A 16,689-nucleotide genomic window follows, 5' to 3' on the forward strand; every position below is an offset into this window, starting at 1 on the left:
TTTAAACATTAAACAATTTTAATAAAAGTTTCTGTACAATGCTAAGCAGTTTTATGTACATATAGAAAATGTAATAGGAGTAGTGTTTGAAATTACAGAACTCCTTAAAATTTCAATGGCAGGTAATCTGGAAAAAATAACAGCATTCCATTCACAAATATTTTCAAGCAATAAATATGTATTTATAAATAGTGTAAATTTACATCAAGATTAGAAACAAAATCACAAATCTGAAGTTTATTCTTTAGTCTATGTGCAACCCATTTATCTTTGTGACTTGGCTGTTAATTTTTTAAAATTTCATTTAGGAAACAAAAAGTAACCATCATGGTTTCAAAACAAGACAGAATAACATAAAAGCAGTAAAAAAAAAAAAAAAAAAAAGAGTATCACCTAACCTTTCACATTAAAAAAAAAAAGTGTAGCCCAAAGAAAGACTTAAAATTCTAACTACCTTACAAAGAAATGACCAGCTATGCTAGTACTTTCCAAGAGAAAACTCTGAAGGGAGGAAAAATAGATGAAACCAATTCATCAGCCCAGAAACAGAGAAATACAAAAGAGGTGGTCTTCAAGTCAGTAGTCTGTATAATGTTGCCAGTTTTGTCAGATATATACAAAACGTGGAATTTTCTTTTTTAAAAAATCAGCTGAATGAGCTTTCTATATTTCAAATTCTGGAATAGGAGCTGTGCTCTCTCCTGTCCAGTTGGTTGACACTCCGCACTTGGAAGGTTGCATAGACACAGCTTTCAGCCAGCAGCCTTATGGGATCGCTACAAAAATCAGTGGTGCAGAACTGGGTCACTTCCTGAATATCAGAAAAGTTTTTATGTAAATGTCCTTGGAAAAATGTCAAGATGAAGATGATGGCAATGGAGGTGCCTGAAAAGAGATAACACAATACATAACCTTTTAAAAAGTTGTATTTACTGAACGTGTCTTTAGAAAGCATTACTGTTCAGTCCAGAGCGGAAGTGAACTGGTTCATTGTTTGCTTCTTTATGTATCTGGATGCTGAAATACTATTTTCTGAACATTTCACACAGAAGATTGCTTAAGACTCCCCTTATTCAAAGGGTTTCCAAGTTTTATTGACAAGCTTCAGTTTACCCTTATTCTTTAGCTCCCTCAAAGGCACGCATTCTGCAAATTCTCACCATCACACAATGGTATGGACCCAAACTTTCAGTGAATGAGAAGAGCATTTGTAGAACATGCCTTCCCCATCTCTCCTTCCCTCTACAGTCCATGAATATCTGCTCTTGGGGTTGGCTAACTTTTTGGATAGGTTGGAATAAGGTACATTGGGCTACAGTGGCCCCTACCCTGACATGAACAGAGGAATGATATATGATCCAAGCCCATCCAACTAGAAGTAGCACTGGAGTCCTTGTTTTTCATTTTAGTGTTCTCTTCCAACCCAATCCATGCCAAGTAAGGTCAGTAAGCAACTTCCAACCTGCTCATATGCTTTCCCTTCCCAACACGACACATTTCAACTTAGGAACTCTAAGTGAGCAGGTTAAAAATTATTCCTTCCCAATAACAAATACACTTCTTCAATCCATGTCACTGAACCAGTGTTGTCAGGGCGAGTGCGGAGGCCTTTTTCAGTTCAAGGTTCTTGTATTAATTTACAAAGCCCTGAACAACTTAGGGCCAGGGTAGCTCAGGGATAACATGAACCTTTGAATCCCAGCTCAGTCAACCAAGATCATCTGCTGGAGCATTGCTGGTTATCCCCTGAGTTGGTGAGGCTCATTTGACAACAAAGAGAAACAGAGACTTTAGTGTCACTGGCCCAGTCCTGTGGCATCCTCAGCCAATGGAGATCCAGCGGGCACCTTTTGTGCCAACTTGAAATCTTATTTATTCCACCAGGCCTATGGAAGCAATTAAGAGTACATCTCCCACAATGGTTTATTGACACTTGCTTTTAAGTGTTTTGCTTTTAAATTGTTTCTAATTTGTTTGTGCTTTTATTGTATGGTTTTTATCTTTTTAATGTTGTAAACTGCTTTGATATTTTTGTGATATAGCAGTACATACATATTTTTATTAATAAATAAATAATACATATTTGCTTATTCTGATACCTCATCAGTTGCAAATGAAGGATTCCACATGCTTTACATCTGATATTCTAGCAAAATTAATGCAATGTAGTTGCTCCCAAGATTTTGCTTAGTAGTAAATCAATGAAATAAATTAACATAACCCAAGATTCTCCTGAAGTTCTAATTATATTATATATAATAAGTGATTGCCTAAATGGCACAAGTTTTTTCCTTGTAGCAAGTAGAACATATAGTTACACAAGAATAGCACAACCAGTATGTTCAAACTGTTGGCATATATTAATAAAGTACTGCCTCACAAATACAGTTTTACTTACTAATGTAAATTGGTCATAGATTTGCATCAGATCCTCCATTTTGTACTGTTCTAGCACCACAAAGTTTTCCAGATTCCCACATATCTTTCGTGCACAGTCTAGGCAATGTACGACATAGGTTTTTCGACAATTACTCTCATTTGTGACAAAAAGCAAATTGAAGACTTCCACCTGTGGATACAAAAAGGAAGCAAAACTAAGCTGTAGCAGAATATGAATGTGACAGCAGAGCTAGACCTGGACTTAATTTGGCATCGCATATATTATATAGGCAACTGAGCTAGAATGGCAAAAACAGTGTTGAGACTTGGCTGGGTAGTGGCAGCAGGAAATTAAGGAGGTAATTCTGAATGAAACAGCATAGCTCTTTTGAAATCTAGTAGCCAAAGTCCACCCAAAGTCGAGCTTATGGGCTGCTCCCAGCAATGAAATGACATGCTATTTTATGTGTGGAGCAAGTTCTAAGTTTTCAAACCCTATATAAATATTTGACCATTGATAATATATTGTACAATGGGAAGTAAGAACATCTTGCTATCAGGACCCAGCATATTTCAGAAGAATAAATTCTACTGATAGCCTTCACATAATAAAACCCATATTACACTTTGTATTGGAGGTGAAGAAACCCTCACAGGTCAGTCTAAAGATCTTTCTTTGATACTGAAGGCACAAAGAGCAATAGTAGAGTATAAGGCAGGTCAGGAAATTAAAAGACTGCCTCTCCTCTTAAAGGGAGATGCCAATAGTCTGGTAACTTGAAATAGACCTATGTAAAAAACAAACAACACTAGTACTACTATGGATAAAGTAAAGCCAGACCAAATAAATCAATAGAGTAGATCAAGACAGGGACTTGGTTTGCACATAATGAGCCTTGGTTTCTTAAAGTATGTTTTATTAAACAGTGGGTTTAAAAAAAATCATTTGAACCCTGCCCAGCAGCTTACCTACCTCTGGTTTGCCTACTGCCAACAAACCGCAATCTGAAGCCATGCTTTGAAAGCCTTTCCTTTAACTATGTCTAGGCATTACGTGTAAACCTAGCACCTTTCCTTAACTATGGTTTGTTTGATTACTTCACCTCATGTGCTCACTAAGCAATATGCAATATGGGATTAGCTGGAAGGAAAGTCAAATTCTGGAGAAATAACCCATGGTTTGTTTGATCATCTGTTGGAAAACTTGTGGTTAAATCATTGGCCTGGTTCACAAGGCAGTGTAAGGTGAACTATGGCCTACTGGGACTGTGCAAATGTGTGGGGTCACAGCTGCTTAGCTCCTCCTTGGTCATTTTTGCTCCTTCACCACAATGAGCTAAACCAAGTGTTGGCTTAACATGTAGCCTGAACCTAGGCTCATGGTTAAGCTTTCTATTCATTAACCACAAGTTGGGATCATGTTTAAGCCATGGCTACAAGTTTGAAAGACAAGCTAAGCTCAGTGTAGAGCAAAAAGAACCAGGGAGGAATGACAGGATCCTGCATGTTTGTCAGAGTTGGGTGAACCAGGCCAGTTTGTTAAGCAAATTAGGATTTAGCATTATATCAAACTAGACCTGTCAGTTGCCTCAATTCCTTCTGAAATCAGTGAGGCAAGTTAGTCATGACTTGACTTGTGTTCCACCAAAATCAAAGTTCAACTAACTTAGTCTGAATAAAACCCAGTTATATACACATGCAGCCACACCTTTGCTTCTGGAGCCAGAAGAAATCCAAGAAGTGTCAATTGCCCAGAAATTCAGAGTGTGATAATTTCGTCCACTACAAGTATACACCTTTCTTACTATCTCTGTGATGAGGGAAACTAGAGACATGTTCTAATCTGGCATTCTCCTCCTTCAAACCAAGAACTTGCACAGTCTAAAACTTTCTGTTAGCCACTATCCATCCCTTAGCTTCCCTTGCTGTGCAAGTGATCCACAACGCACTTGCAGTTCTGGGATTGCATCTCTAAAGGAGAAAGATTTTTAGTGTTTCCCAGTATCAGCTGCATGGCTACTCTGCGGAATGGTTTTGACTGATTCAAATGAGCTAAAGATGCCATTCACAAAAGAAGAGGAGTGGGATACTTTACCACTGAAGTGCAAACAATTGGGAAAGGTCTAAGAGATTAAGACAGAAATCAGATTTTAAAACTGTAGGCAAATATTAACCCACAGCACATACATATTTACTCACCTCACATATGCTACAGTAATGAGCTGGTTCTTCCTTTGTTCTCTCATGCCAAACAATCTCCTTTCCTGCAGCAATTAGAGCTTCCCTCAAAGTTTGACACTGCTTGAGAGTTCTCAACAGGCAATACCTGCAACAGATATTAGAATAATTCAAATGATTATTCATTTTAACACTATTTTATGAATTTGTTGTTTGAATTTTATTGTTTTTAAAACTTTGCTACTATGAAAGGCCAAACGACTGCCTCTCCTGTGGGATATAGGAGTACACCAGTGGCATCACAGAAACATTTTTCCATTTTTATTGTTAAAATACACACATATTTACTGTTCAAAATAATAATCCCAATACATAAAAGGATGTCATTTAGAAAAAAGAATTAATACACATAATTTCCCCTTACAAACCATATCTATTAGTTTGTCTATTCATTCTATTTCCAACACCTTAAATAACTAATGTTAGAAATAGTGGCTATCCAACAATACTGAGTATTGTCCTCACAACTAACAAAAAATGAACTATCAAACATACAATTTTTTAAAGGCACCTTCATTATATTATTTTGCAGCATTCTTAATGCATCAAATCTCACACCATTCTTTGTTATTTGTATAACTATTTGTAGGACTTGAAGCCAGTAAATATGAACTTCAAGGCAACTCATAAATTAAATATACAATCTGACAGTGTGCATTTCTAACAACCAAATATTCATTTATAAATTATGTTGATTTTGGGGGGATGTCCTCTGCAACCAATGGATGATCTTAAAATGGGTGTTTATAATAACTTGCCCTAGGTATCTTTCCCATTTGATGTGGTTATGGTGCAATATAATTAAGTGAAGCGTGTTTACTTGACAGCTAAAGATAGGTAAAGTTCCTTCTGTCTCTTACTGGTTTTAGACTTAGTTTTTGCACTTTCCTCGAAAGTGTTCAAAATACCACAAGTCTTATGAGTACATGCAAGAAGACTGGGGGGGGGGGATCCCTATCAATTCTCCCCCAAAATTCCCCTGCCCCTAACAGTGGGATAGGGGCATCTTCAAGGCCTCTTTCTGTCTCCATCAGTCTTTTAGGGTGCCAATAAGAAAGCACCAGCAGCAGTATATTGGGTGCAAAGAACCTTTGGAAACATAGTTCTCCAGGGCCCCCACGTTCAAAAGTTATTTGACTCAGAAGCCCTGGAAAAGTATGGGAGCCACGGACTCCAGAGCCTAAAGGCACTCTAATGAGAGAAGCAAGAAAGCATGACTGGTTTTCCAATGGTGGGTGTATTAAACTAAGATGGCATAAACAGAATCAGGGCTCCCTTCACATTGGTAAGGCTTTTCAAAGTGTTTGTGTTTTAATCTTCCTTAGGTCAAACTGACCCATTACTAAAAACTTTTTAAAAGTTTAATTGCCAATGGAATATCAGTGATAAATGGTATTATATCCCTGCATTGCAGGGGGCTGTCCAAGATGACCCTCAGGGTCCCTTCCAACACTACAGCTCTATGATTCAAATAATGCTGGGCTCCATCACAACTCAAATTCTCTCCCACCAATCATATTTCAAATCATTGCTGACAAAAAAGAAAAAAAATCAGTCGTGCCTTAGAAAAGAATAGGACTTTAATTGTATGACACAATAGCATCTAATCAACACTATTTTCAATATACTAATCTCAGTTTGATACTTATTAATCCCTTGACAATATTTAATGTGCTACCTTTGAGCTGTTATTCAATATCTAAAAATGTATGCCCTCTTAGTGTTGTGTTTCTGCACATTCTACTTAACAGAAATATCACCCCAAGTTTTCCCCCCTTTTTATAATTTGTCAAAAGTTACTTTCATTCTATAGACTCAATTAAAAAATAAAAATCTTAACAAAAAGCACCTGAAACCCAACCACTCCTGTATGACATTAAAACCATTTATAATACAGGCTGATGGGGCCAGGGAGCAGGCAAATGTGATTGGAAATTACAGCTAAGAAAGGTCAACACCATCAGCTAACATATCTTTCTCTTGAGGCAGAAATGGAGAATTATTGCTCATGTCTTTATTTCAGTGCAATCATTTCCTATTCTTCTCTCTATTGTTCATTCTGTTCTGCCCCCATCTATTTCTCTGATGCCCAAAGTATTACAACAGTGAAGAATTTATGCTCAGCACAGATGAGAGCTACTTAGTTGAGTTCCTCAATGTTTAATGACAGAAGATTCTATGAGATACAATAATTTGTGTTAGGACATTACCAACCCTTGACCTCGAGGTCTGCTTGTCTGTCCTGACAGTTGGGGAACTTGGAAAGTAACAAATCTTTGTTTCAGATTAAAAGAACAGTGTAGTTAATGGCTTACTGGGTTCTGGCAACTGATATGCTCTGGTATTTGCTCTGACTACCAACAGTGTACAGTAGGCTGAATTAATGTTTGTGTGCCCCATCTATTTGGTTAAGTGATACATGCCTGATTATACACACATCTATGAAGAGAAATCCATGCCAGTCACAGAATGTTAGAGAAAGGCCACAACAAAGCAGACTGAGTGGCTGTTTAGGATCCTGGCTGGTAGATACTTCCTGACAGAGGCTTCACCCTCAATCCTATTCTCCCTCCACAAGCCTTCTAAATAACCAACAGGACCCCTGATTTCCTGTTATAATCTTTTTAACATTGGATCCCAATTGCTGCATGAAATATTTACTAGAATGATCTTCCTAGAACCACCTTTTGGTGTTGTGTACTTATAAGAGGCCACTTCACTTTTCCTGACATCCCTGTTGTTAGCTTTTATTTCCAGCTTGCCTTTTTTGTACTGCACTTGGTTTCTTCCAAACTTCAGGTTCCTCCCTCTTTGAACGCTACCCCATTATCTGCCCTGTCTCCTTTTTATTTCTTTTAGAATAATGTTAGGTTGCATTTTAATTATAGGCTCTTTTAGAATGCTTAAGTTGTCTTCCAAATGCAACTTTTTTTTTTACTGCACCAATGTCATTGCTGATAACTACATGAAAACATGTTTTGAGTCATATTTAATTTATTCAATAATATCCTGAAAATGTGAACACAGTATGCTATATTAGGGATAGGCAATTTTATTGAGTTGTACACTGAAATCTCTGTCTGTCCCTCTCATTTTTGGCAAGTTAACTGGTAACTTTCTCCCCCTTTTTATTCCTTTCTTCTAATTCCCAACATAACATTGGGGGGGGGGGGGGAGAGAGACGGAGGGAGAGAAATGCCTTCATGTAAGGAGGGGACGGAGAAGGAGTGAAAAGCATCCGCACCAGTCTGTCACCTGAGGAGGATCAGCAGAAACTTCACAACCTGTCACCAAGCTCTATAGCCAGGACAGTTTGGAAAGAGTGGAGAAAACAGTACCACGCATTCTACAATCCTACTGGGACTGAGAAGAGAGTACCTACTGCTTCTAGTTAGAAGCCAAATAAAACATTAGACACCCTGCCCCTGCGAATGGCCATCCCAACCAGCTGACTTACAGACCCACAGGATTTTTCTTACAGCTATTCACATACAGAACATAAAATCAGAACAGTGAAAGCCAAAGGGGGTGGGGGTGGGGAGACTGCAGTCATTTCTAGTCTTTCAGCTAAAAGGGAAAGCTGGTGTCGGTTCAGTGGGTGTTTCTACACTGCAATGCTGCTCACAGCCACTAGAGTGTAGTATGCTTGCTGTTGGCCAGAACATTTTTGTTTGTTTGTTTTTTTCGGGGGCTTTTGCTACTGGTGTGGATGTGTCACCTTTTTATATAAAAGCAACTGTGTGGTTTGTTTACAACTAAAATGTATGTAAAATGGTGGGAATGAAGGGTGCCATGTTTATTTAACATTTTATTGCAAGTTGTACTTTGGTTGCATTATTCATTCAGAAAGATGCTTAATATTTAAAAAACAAAACATATATTTAATTTAGCAGCAAAGGCAGAGTTATCATTAACATGTTGTCTTATCAAACTAATGCTCAGAAATAGCCTCCAAGTGATCGGGTGAAGACTCAGGGCCTGCAACTTACAGCACATTTTCCACCACTGGGACATGCCATTTTAAAAAAAAATATATCTATCCATTGGATATAGCTAGTTTGCTTCACCAAGAACTCTGTTCTTTGTACCTTTGTATCAATCAGTAAATTAAGGTAATAACTCTGTGTTGAATACAACTAACATTTACTTAGAGTAGACTAATTAAAATTAATGGACCTAAAGTAGTCAAAGTCATTAATTTCAATGGGTGTACTTCAAGTAAAAGTTAGTTGACTACCACACTCCGAATTAACAAGCATAGTGATTTAAAATGTACATACTTGATCATTTCAAAAAGCTTTGGATCTGAGACTTTGATATTCCGTGCTATGTTCCAAGAAAGATGAACCATAGGTACTATTGACTTCACACTCTGCAATTTATTCCACTCGTACCGTTCTACAGCCAATTTATATTGACAGGCTGCAATAAAACAAAGAGAGAAAAATAAGGGTACCAATTAGATACGAAAATACCACTGTAGTTATTCTCAATTAAGAAAAAAAATATATACAGTCACATTCAAAACCTCTGAGCAGTTTCCAAAATAAATGATTTTGGTAGACTTTTTCTTTGTGTATGCAACACCGAAATAGAAAACAGGGGAGAAATATGATAATGGCAGTTCTTTCTTTAGCAACAGATAAAAGAACCAAACTGAAATTTCCTTGTCTCTTAAGTGTAGCCTTTTGTAAAGAAATCATATTCCTGCAGAACAAAAAATGTTTTTAATTGCCTCAGATATTGACAATTTGTGGCTTCATTCAGATATCACATTCTCCAAACTATGACTTGGGAGATTAGAAAAAGCCGTACATCTATCCTCCTCCTCTGGTATCCAAAACAGCAAACCTCACCAACCTAGGCTTTAAATCACCTTTCAGTATTGGTCTGCAAGAAGCGCTTTTGCCAATTCGGACATCACAGCAAGCCATAGTCTGAGGAATCAGGATGGATGATGGATGGCAATGTGTAAAGGGAGAAGGCATGTGTGCACACAGCATATTCACAAAGAGGGAATATGACATCTGACTTTGCTACTTCATACAATCCTACCAGGTCTTAATAAGCGGAAAAATGAATGTCCTTTCTTCACACATGCAGGGTACAGGGTGTGATTAAACCTGGAAGCCTCTAATCAACGATAGTTTCCTGTTTCGTCTGGGGAATATGGTTACCAGTTTTGGAAAAAGAAAGGATACCAAGCCAACTTCAAGCCATGGAGGAATTCCCTAGCTTGTTCCAAAGCTGGTAAGCAGCTTCCTGGTTCAGTCAAAATGAGACACTATAGTTAACCGACAACTTCCTGGACTGTTCCTGCCATGAAGGGGGAGCAAAGGGGTTGCACAGGCAGAAAGCTTATTCTTACTAGTCGTATTAAATTGAAATATTATCTAAATGCGGACAAATCATCTCATGTTATTCCATCCACAGACTCCTACATATATATTTGACTATAAATAAATTAATCAAAATTTGTTTTGTTACAGTTACTTTTGATGTAAAATTATGCTGGAGAGCTGATCTCAGAAAAGTCTGTATTTCCTCTGGATTTTTTTCAGAATGATTGTTAGGATCTGGAATTGTCATATGCATTATTCTAGTTCATGCCCTCTGCAAAATCACACAGTCTAAGGGCTTCTTATTTTGAAAAATGTGGGTGGTCTGTTGAAAGCTGTGTCAGTGCTTTTATGAAGTATTTGTGTAACTGTAAAGACACATCATCATACCTGTAAGAGGGCCAACATTCCAGGCAATATTGTTACACCAGCCAATAGCTTGAACCCAATGTACAGTCCCAGCATTTATCCACACCAAATCTCCAGGTCTCTGAATAAATCTATATACTGGGACATTGGCTTCATACAAATCTTCCAAATTAGGCCACCAAGAGCCCAAAAGAAAATTCATATTGTTTCTGAAACAGGAAAAGATGAATATAAATATTTATCAATAGAAATATTCTATATACATCAAAAACATATCAATCCAAAATGCTGTACACAAAAGGACAAAAGATTTCTTATAAATAATCTTAAGAGGTAAGTTTGCTCAAACAGGAAACTTTCACTTTAGTGAACACCTCCAAGCCAAAGTGAACTGCTACATCCTAATGTTTGCAGAACTTACTAACTAAATCAGGGGATTTATTGCACTAAGTACTATTTTTTTAAAAGCACATTGCTGCTTCCAGGGAATACAGCTTCAGTAATACCCACTTTAGTTGTGACAGAATATCTGCTACAATCACTGGGCTTATTCACAACTGCTAGTTTTAGGGATGTCCAAGGGATAGGACTTTTGTGTCTTTTTCTTTGAACAGCAGACCCTCTTACCAAATCACATATAACCCTTTCTATCTAAAAGTTTGCCATGCAGATTGAAAAAACCCTCTTGAAGAAACACAAGCCCAAAAGCTCTCAGGCTAGCCCAGGGATGGGAAACTTGTCATCCAGATGTTGTTAGATGACAACTCCCATCATCCCCGACTATTGGTCCTGCTGACTGGGGATGATGGGTTGGAACTTGCAGCGGTTCTTTAGATCCTAGCTGCAACAATGCATATCTACATTTCCACATCAATATTGCTGTTACACCATAACATATGGAAGGTGTCAGAAGAGAGAGATGAAAAAGTAATATATTAGGACAAGAGTTGCTAACGTATTTGGGCCAGTGTGCATATTTAGAATTGTTAAAAAGTGCTGTGGGTGCCAGTCACAAAGTGGCTAAAAGGTGTGGGGCGTGGTATAAAGCAAAATGGTCTCCATGAGAACATGCTATAATGGCTACCACATCCAAAAGGGAATAAAAAGAGTTAGGACCACACAAAAGTCCAGGTTTGCCCCTCCCCACAAAAAAGCCATCAATGAGGGGGAACCATTGCATGCTTGTTCACAGAGAGAAGCTTTTGGTACCTCCGCTTCTGTTTAGAATGGAAGGAAGGGTGGGCAGCCAATGAAATGTGTGCATGTTTAAGGGGGCATGTGCAGCGTAGAAGAAGCTGAGCCACTGCAAACAGTCTTTTGTGTGTTGTGGATTTTTGAGAGGATATTTGCTGAGCCTTTTTGCAGGCACCATAGGAAATACTGGCGGGCACACTGATGTCCACAGACACCACAATGACAACCCCTGTACTAGGACAAACCAAAGTAATATATCCTCCCAAATAAGCATCACAAATAGCACTGTTTAGAGACAGAGTGGATTGTGAAGTAATTGGAAGCACAGCATATGGCGATGGAAAATACTGAACGTACTTTTCACAGAAGTCATTCATGACGCCCCAATAATTTTCTGGAACAACAAACCATTCACAGTCACCTGGACCTATATTTATATTGACTGAGCAAAAGTTGTTATTTTCTTGATGACCTGAAATTAATAAGAAAAAAACAAAACAATAATAGTGATGATTGATGTTTGCAGGGCACTATAAAAATATGGAGCATAACATGCAAACAAAAATGATAAGAGTCCTGTGATACCTTAAAGATTAACAAATTCATTGCGGCATATGATTTCATAAGCAATATATTATTTCATGTACCAGAATATGATTTTATCTCTTCTTAAGGTGTTGTAACATTTTTTGGTTGCTGTTCTGCAACAGACTAGGACTGGTACTATTCCATCAGTTTAACTTACTATATTTACAAATTAACACCCCACATTTCATATCTGATATTGAAGACATCTAACATAAATCAATTATAAATTAAAATATCTAATTGAAGACAGTTGCAGTCAAAAACCTAATCAGAAGCTAGATAGATGTAGATAACCAGTCTCATGCAGGAAAACCAGAAGTTGAGCTGCCACAATGCACTTAAGCATCCAGGTGAAAAATGGGATGTTCAAAACTGCCTGAAATCAGAGCTGTCAGATTCTAGTACTTTTAAAACTTTAATTATTTCAGCAAGTCATAGGTTATATAATAATGGATACGAATCATAGAATTTAGAGTTGGAAGGAGGATATTTCAAAAAAATATTGTAGGAACTTGGATGCATAGTTAACTTCTGATGAAAGCTGCAGTAATATGCATCCATTACCAATTCATTTTACAAATGTAAGGAGGATTGAGACAATTACATACTCCTTGCTATTTATCAGATAACGTTCTGAGACACACGTGTTCCAAGCAAGCTTTGGGATTTAAACTGCAGCTCTGAATTTATATTTTATTTACTTACTTTAGAAAATTTATATACCACTTGATTGTAATAAAACCTCTAAGCGTTTTATGCAAGTATTAAAATAATTAACAAAAAAGTTAAAGACACATCAAAACATTTTAAAGTAAGAAGAGATTAAAACATGTCTACACTGACGTGCCTGGATAGGCTTGCCTAAACAAAAATGTTTTAAGAAGGCCCCAAAAGGACTACAGAGAAGCTGCCTGCCTGGTGTCAATAGGTAGAGAGTTCCGAAGTGTAGGTGCTGCCACACTAAAAGACCAATTTCTTACAAGTGCAGAACAATTATTATGTGGCCAGTTCTGCAGAACAAAACAGTCAAGTAGGTACATATGGGGTAAGGTGATTCCGCAAGTAAGTGGATCCCAAGCTCTTAAGCGCTTTATATACCAATAGTAACAACTTGAATTTGGCCCAGTAACAAATCAGCAACCAGTGCACATCTCAGAGCAGATATTTTATATGTTGGCAGGGTCTTAATCCTGTCAGCAACTATGCTGCAGCATTCTGTACTAATTGTAGTTTCCAGGTTAAGCCCTGCATAGTGTACATTGAAGTAATCCAATCTTGCAAGTCACTTGCATCTGAACTACTGTGGTCAAGCTCTCCTGGTCCAGTAATGGCTGTAGCTGCTGTACCAGGCATAGCTGGAAAAACATGCTTCTAGTCACTGTGGCTACTTGGGCATCCGGACACACAACTGAATCCAGGAGCACACCCAGTCTGTGTACCTGCCCCTTCAAAGAGAGTGCAACCCTGTCCAGGGCAGGCAATTGGCAAATTTCTTAAGACACAGAAACTGCTCACATATAGTGCCTCCATTGTACCAAGATTCCAGCTGAGCTTATTTTCCCTCCTACATCCCACCACTATGTCTAGGCGTCAGTGCACTTCCTATATGGCCTCTCCTGATTCTGATGTTATGGGGAAATAGAGCTGAGTATCATCAGCATACAGGCAGTGACCTTTTCGTGTGGGGGTCCCATTCCTGGCCTCTGCGTGCATCGGCACGCATAAGCGCCCCTGACCCATCTTCTTCCAGGTCCAAAAGGACCTACGCATTGGTGATGGCACACTGAATGCTCCTAAAATGGTCACTGCCTGTACTAATGCCCCTTGCCACAAAAATCCTATTAACTGCTCCCAGTGGCTTCATATAGATATTAAACTGCATTGGGGATAAAATAGTTCCATGCAGCACCTCAAAGCATAACTGCCAGAGGACTGAAAAGCCCTCTCTCAATGCTACTGTCTGGACTTGGTCCTGTAACTGGGAAAGGAACCACTGTAACACAGGGCACCCAATTACCACTCCATGGAGTTGGTCCCAAAGGATAACAAGGTCACTAATATTGAAAGCCACAGAGAGATCAGGAAGCAACTACAAGTTCTGCTTGTCCTCCTCTCTGTAAAGGTAATTCATCAGGGTGACCAAGAGTGACTTTGATGTCGTTTAGTGAACAAGTATTATTATTCTTTATATAGTATCATACATGCACGTGACGGTTTATAAAGAACGAAGTGGTAGGTCCCTATCTCAGGGGGGTTAACATCCATAAAACTAAGGAAGTGAGGGGAATGGTGCCTTGGGTAAATAGGGAAAGAATATGCAATTATTCTCAGCTGCAGTTAGATATGGGGACTAATGAGTTGTGTCAAAAGCATCATTTAAAAGGTGAGGTTTGAGGAGGAATTTGAAGAAAGCAATAGAAGTGGCATCACAGACATTCTATTGGAGGCAATTTCATGCATAACAGGCAACATGGAAGGAACAGCAGCCATTCTGAGGGGAACAGGTGGTATTTGAATGGCCGAGGGTGATGGTGCAGAACAAGTGAAGGGATATGTTGGGATGCAAGGGCAGATATAAAGTGACTCAAGGCCATGGAGGCGTTAGAACAGGGGGTGCCAACCTTCTTAGACCAGCAGGCACATTTTTATAGAGTGCTATTGCTGCCAGTCACAAAATGGCTGTCAAGAGGCAGGGGAACATAACACGTCATGGCATAGTGCAATGGAGTGCAGTCACTGCTTCCCCCCACCCCACAACAATCTTGGGTTTACCACAGGAAGTTGACTATGTCCTCCTGGTCCTGACTGTGAAGCAAAAGCTAATAAAGGCAAAATAACCTTATTTACCCCAGTTCCAACACTAAACCACAGCCTAGGTTGCCATGCAATTAAGCAGTATATAAACTGTTGATGAAGAAATAAAGCATAACTATCGGCACCCACTTACCTGAGAGTAAGTCCCATGAAACACAGAGACTTACATCTGAAGTAGACATGTATACCACTGTATGGTAAGTTAACTTTGCAGTGAATTCTTAATGTGTGCCTGGATATCACTTCCTGCACAGCAGGAGACATGCCTAAGCCTCTTTGCAAAGTTTTCACATTCTGCAATTGCCATTTGGGGAGTGGATTATTTAACATCCACCTGAATTTATTGTGTGGTAGTATTTGCAGGGGAAAAAATTATTGGAAGGACCTGATCTCAGATGAACCTGCCACAGGAAAGATGCTTCCTGGTTTCTAGAAGGTTCCACAGACTATTAGAAAATTAAATGCACATGGGGAAATTGCACTAAATGGGAAGAGAAAGCCAGCAGTCAGTCTAACTCATTTTCTAAGGGCATCCAGACATTTTACTTCCTAACAATCTTTCTAAGAGGATTAGACTTAAGGAAAAGGAAGGGAAAGCTCAGAGTCTGGGGCTCCTTCCTGTGGGTGCAAATGAAGGTGCTGTGTTAGTGATCCCCACATTAGAAACTAAGGAAGAAAAGCTAGTGAAGTATCCTGTAGCAGACAGCAAGTCATCATAGGAACTTAAGGAGCTGCATCATGTGGCCAGAGCAGCAAGAGCAAGAAGAATGGATTTTTATCCATTTATTACTACTGATTTCATTTACACTCCACCTTCCCCCGCCCCCAGGAGTCCAAGGCAGCTTTTTAATTGTTGGGTTTTATTAGTGATCTTATGCTACATTTGTTGGAAACTGAAATTGATTTTAATATTATATGGTCATCATTGCAGTCAAAGAGCCACTAAGAAAGTAGCTGCAAGCACTACTAAGAAAATCTTCAGAATCAATAGGATGTATAAATGCATAATTCAGAATTATTAATGAAAAGTAAAGTTGCAAAAAGAAGACAGAACAATTCAGAAATGGTAAAAATGAAGAGGTTTTTTGTGTCAGTATGTAGCACTCCACATTACTCACCTGGTGTTCTGCTGCCTGGCACCTTCATATACAACTGGACTGTATTCATTCCCAGGATTGTATGACCGACATGACTGAGGAGATTTCCTGCTGATACCACCCGCACAAAAGCAGGAAGCTTTGTAAGTTCATGAAGCTGTAGCTTCCACCTGTTGCAAAACAGCAAATTAATCCATGTGGTATTTGGAGATGCAAAAACCAATTACATTACTTACACATTTACCCTAAAAAGCCCTTCATATTTGTACACAAGTAAAATCTATTGACCCTTTTAGGATGCTGGATCAGATAACTAATTTATACTGTCTTGATTAAGCCTTTTTCATGAACAAAAACCCAACGCCCAGCCACAATAGGATGCGTAGGATCACAGAATGATTATGGTGGTTTGCTGGTTATGAGAACTAACAAATCCAACTGCTTTCTTTCACTGAAAGCCTCATGCTCTGCTTCCATCTACATCCATTTGGTACTCCTGTGGGTAGCCAATGCACTGGATGGCCCCCAGCAAAACTTGCACCAGACCTTACAAAAGCTTTGGTTGTAAGTTGCTTTGGCTTGCCTTGGGAAAGATAAAGCGACTATCAAATCAAATCATGTCGAATCCAATCAATCTCTAGGACCATAGCCTTCATAGCTGATGCCACCCT

The 16,689-nt window shown here is 38.7% G+C and overlaps 1 protein-coding gene across 3 annotated transcripts in view; it reads right to left on the reverse strand.

Annotated features, from left to right (window-relative positions):
- The window catches only part of KDM6A (lysine demethylase 6A), a 103,520-nt gene continuing 86,831 nt past the window's right edge, over positions 1–16,689 (reverse strand). For all 3 annotated transcript variants that reach the window (XM_083437277.1, XM_083437276.1, XM_083437279.1), the window contains 7 exons: positions 16,040–16,188; positions 11,877–11,991; positions 10,347–10,534; positions 8,898–9,039; positions 4,579–4,705; positions 2,399–2,569; positions 1–885 (listed from right to left, as the gene is read on the reverse strand). In XM_083437277.1, the coding sequence (XP_083293403.1) occupies positions 856–885; positions 2,399–2,569; positions 4,579–4,705; positions 8,898–9,039; positions 10,347–10,534; positions 11,877–11,991; positions 16,040–16,188 (922 nt within the window). In that variant the 3' untranslated portion in view covers positions 1–855. The remainder of the gene's footprint in view (positions 886–2,398; positions 2,570–4,578; positions 4,706–8,897; positions 9,040–10,346; positions 10,535–11,876; positions 11,992–16,039; positions 16,189–16,689) is intronic.

This window comes from Podarcis tiliguerta (assembly GCF_965153285.1).
Source record: "Podarcis tiliguerta genome assembly, chromosome: 4".
Lineage (NCBI taxonomy): Eukaryota > Metazoa > Chordata > Lepidosauria > Squamata > Lacertidae > Podarcis > Podarcis tiliguerta.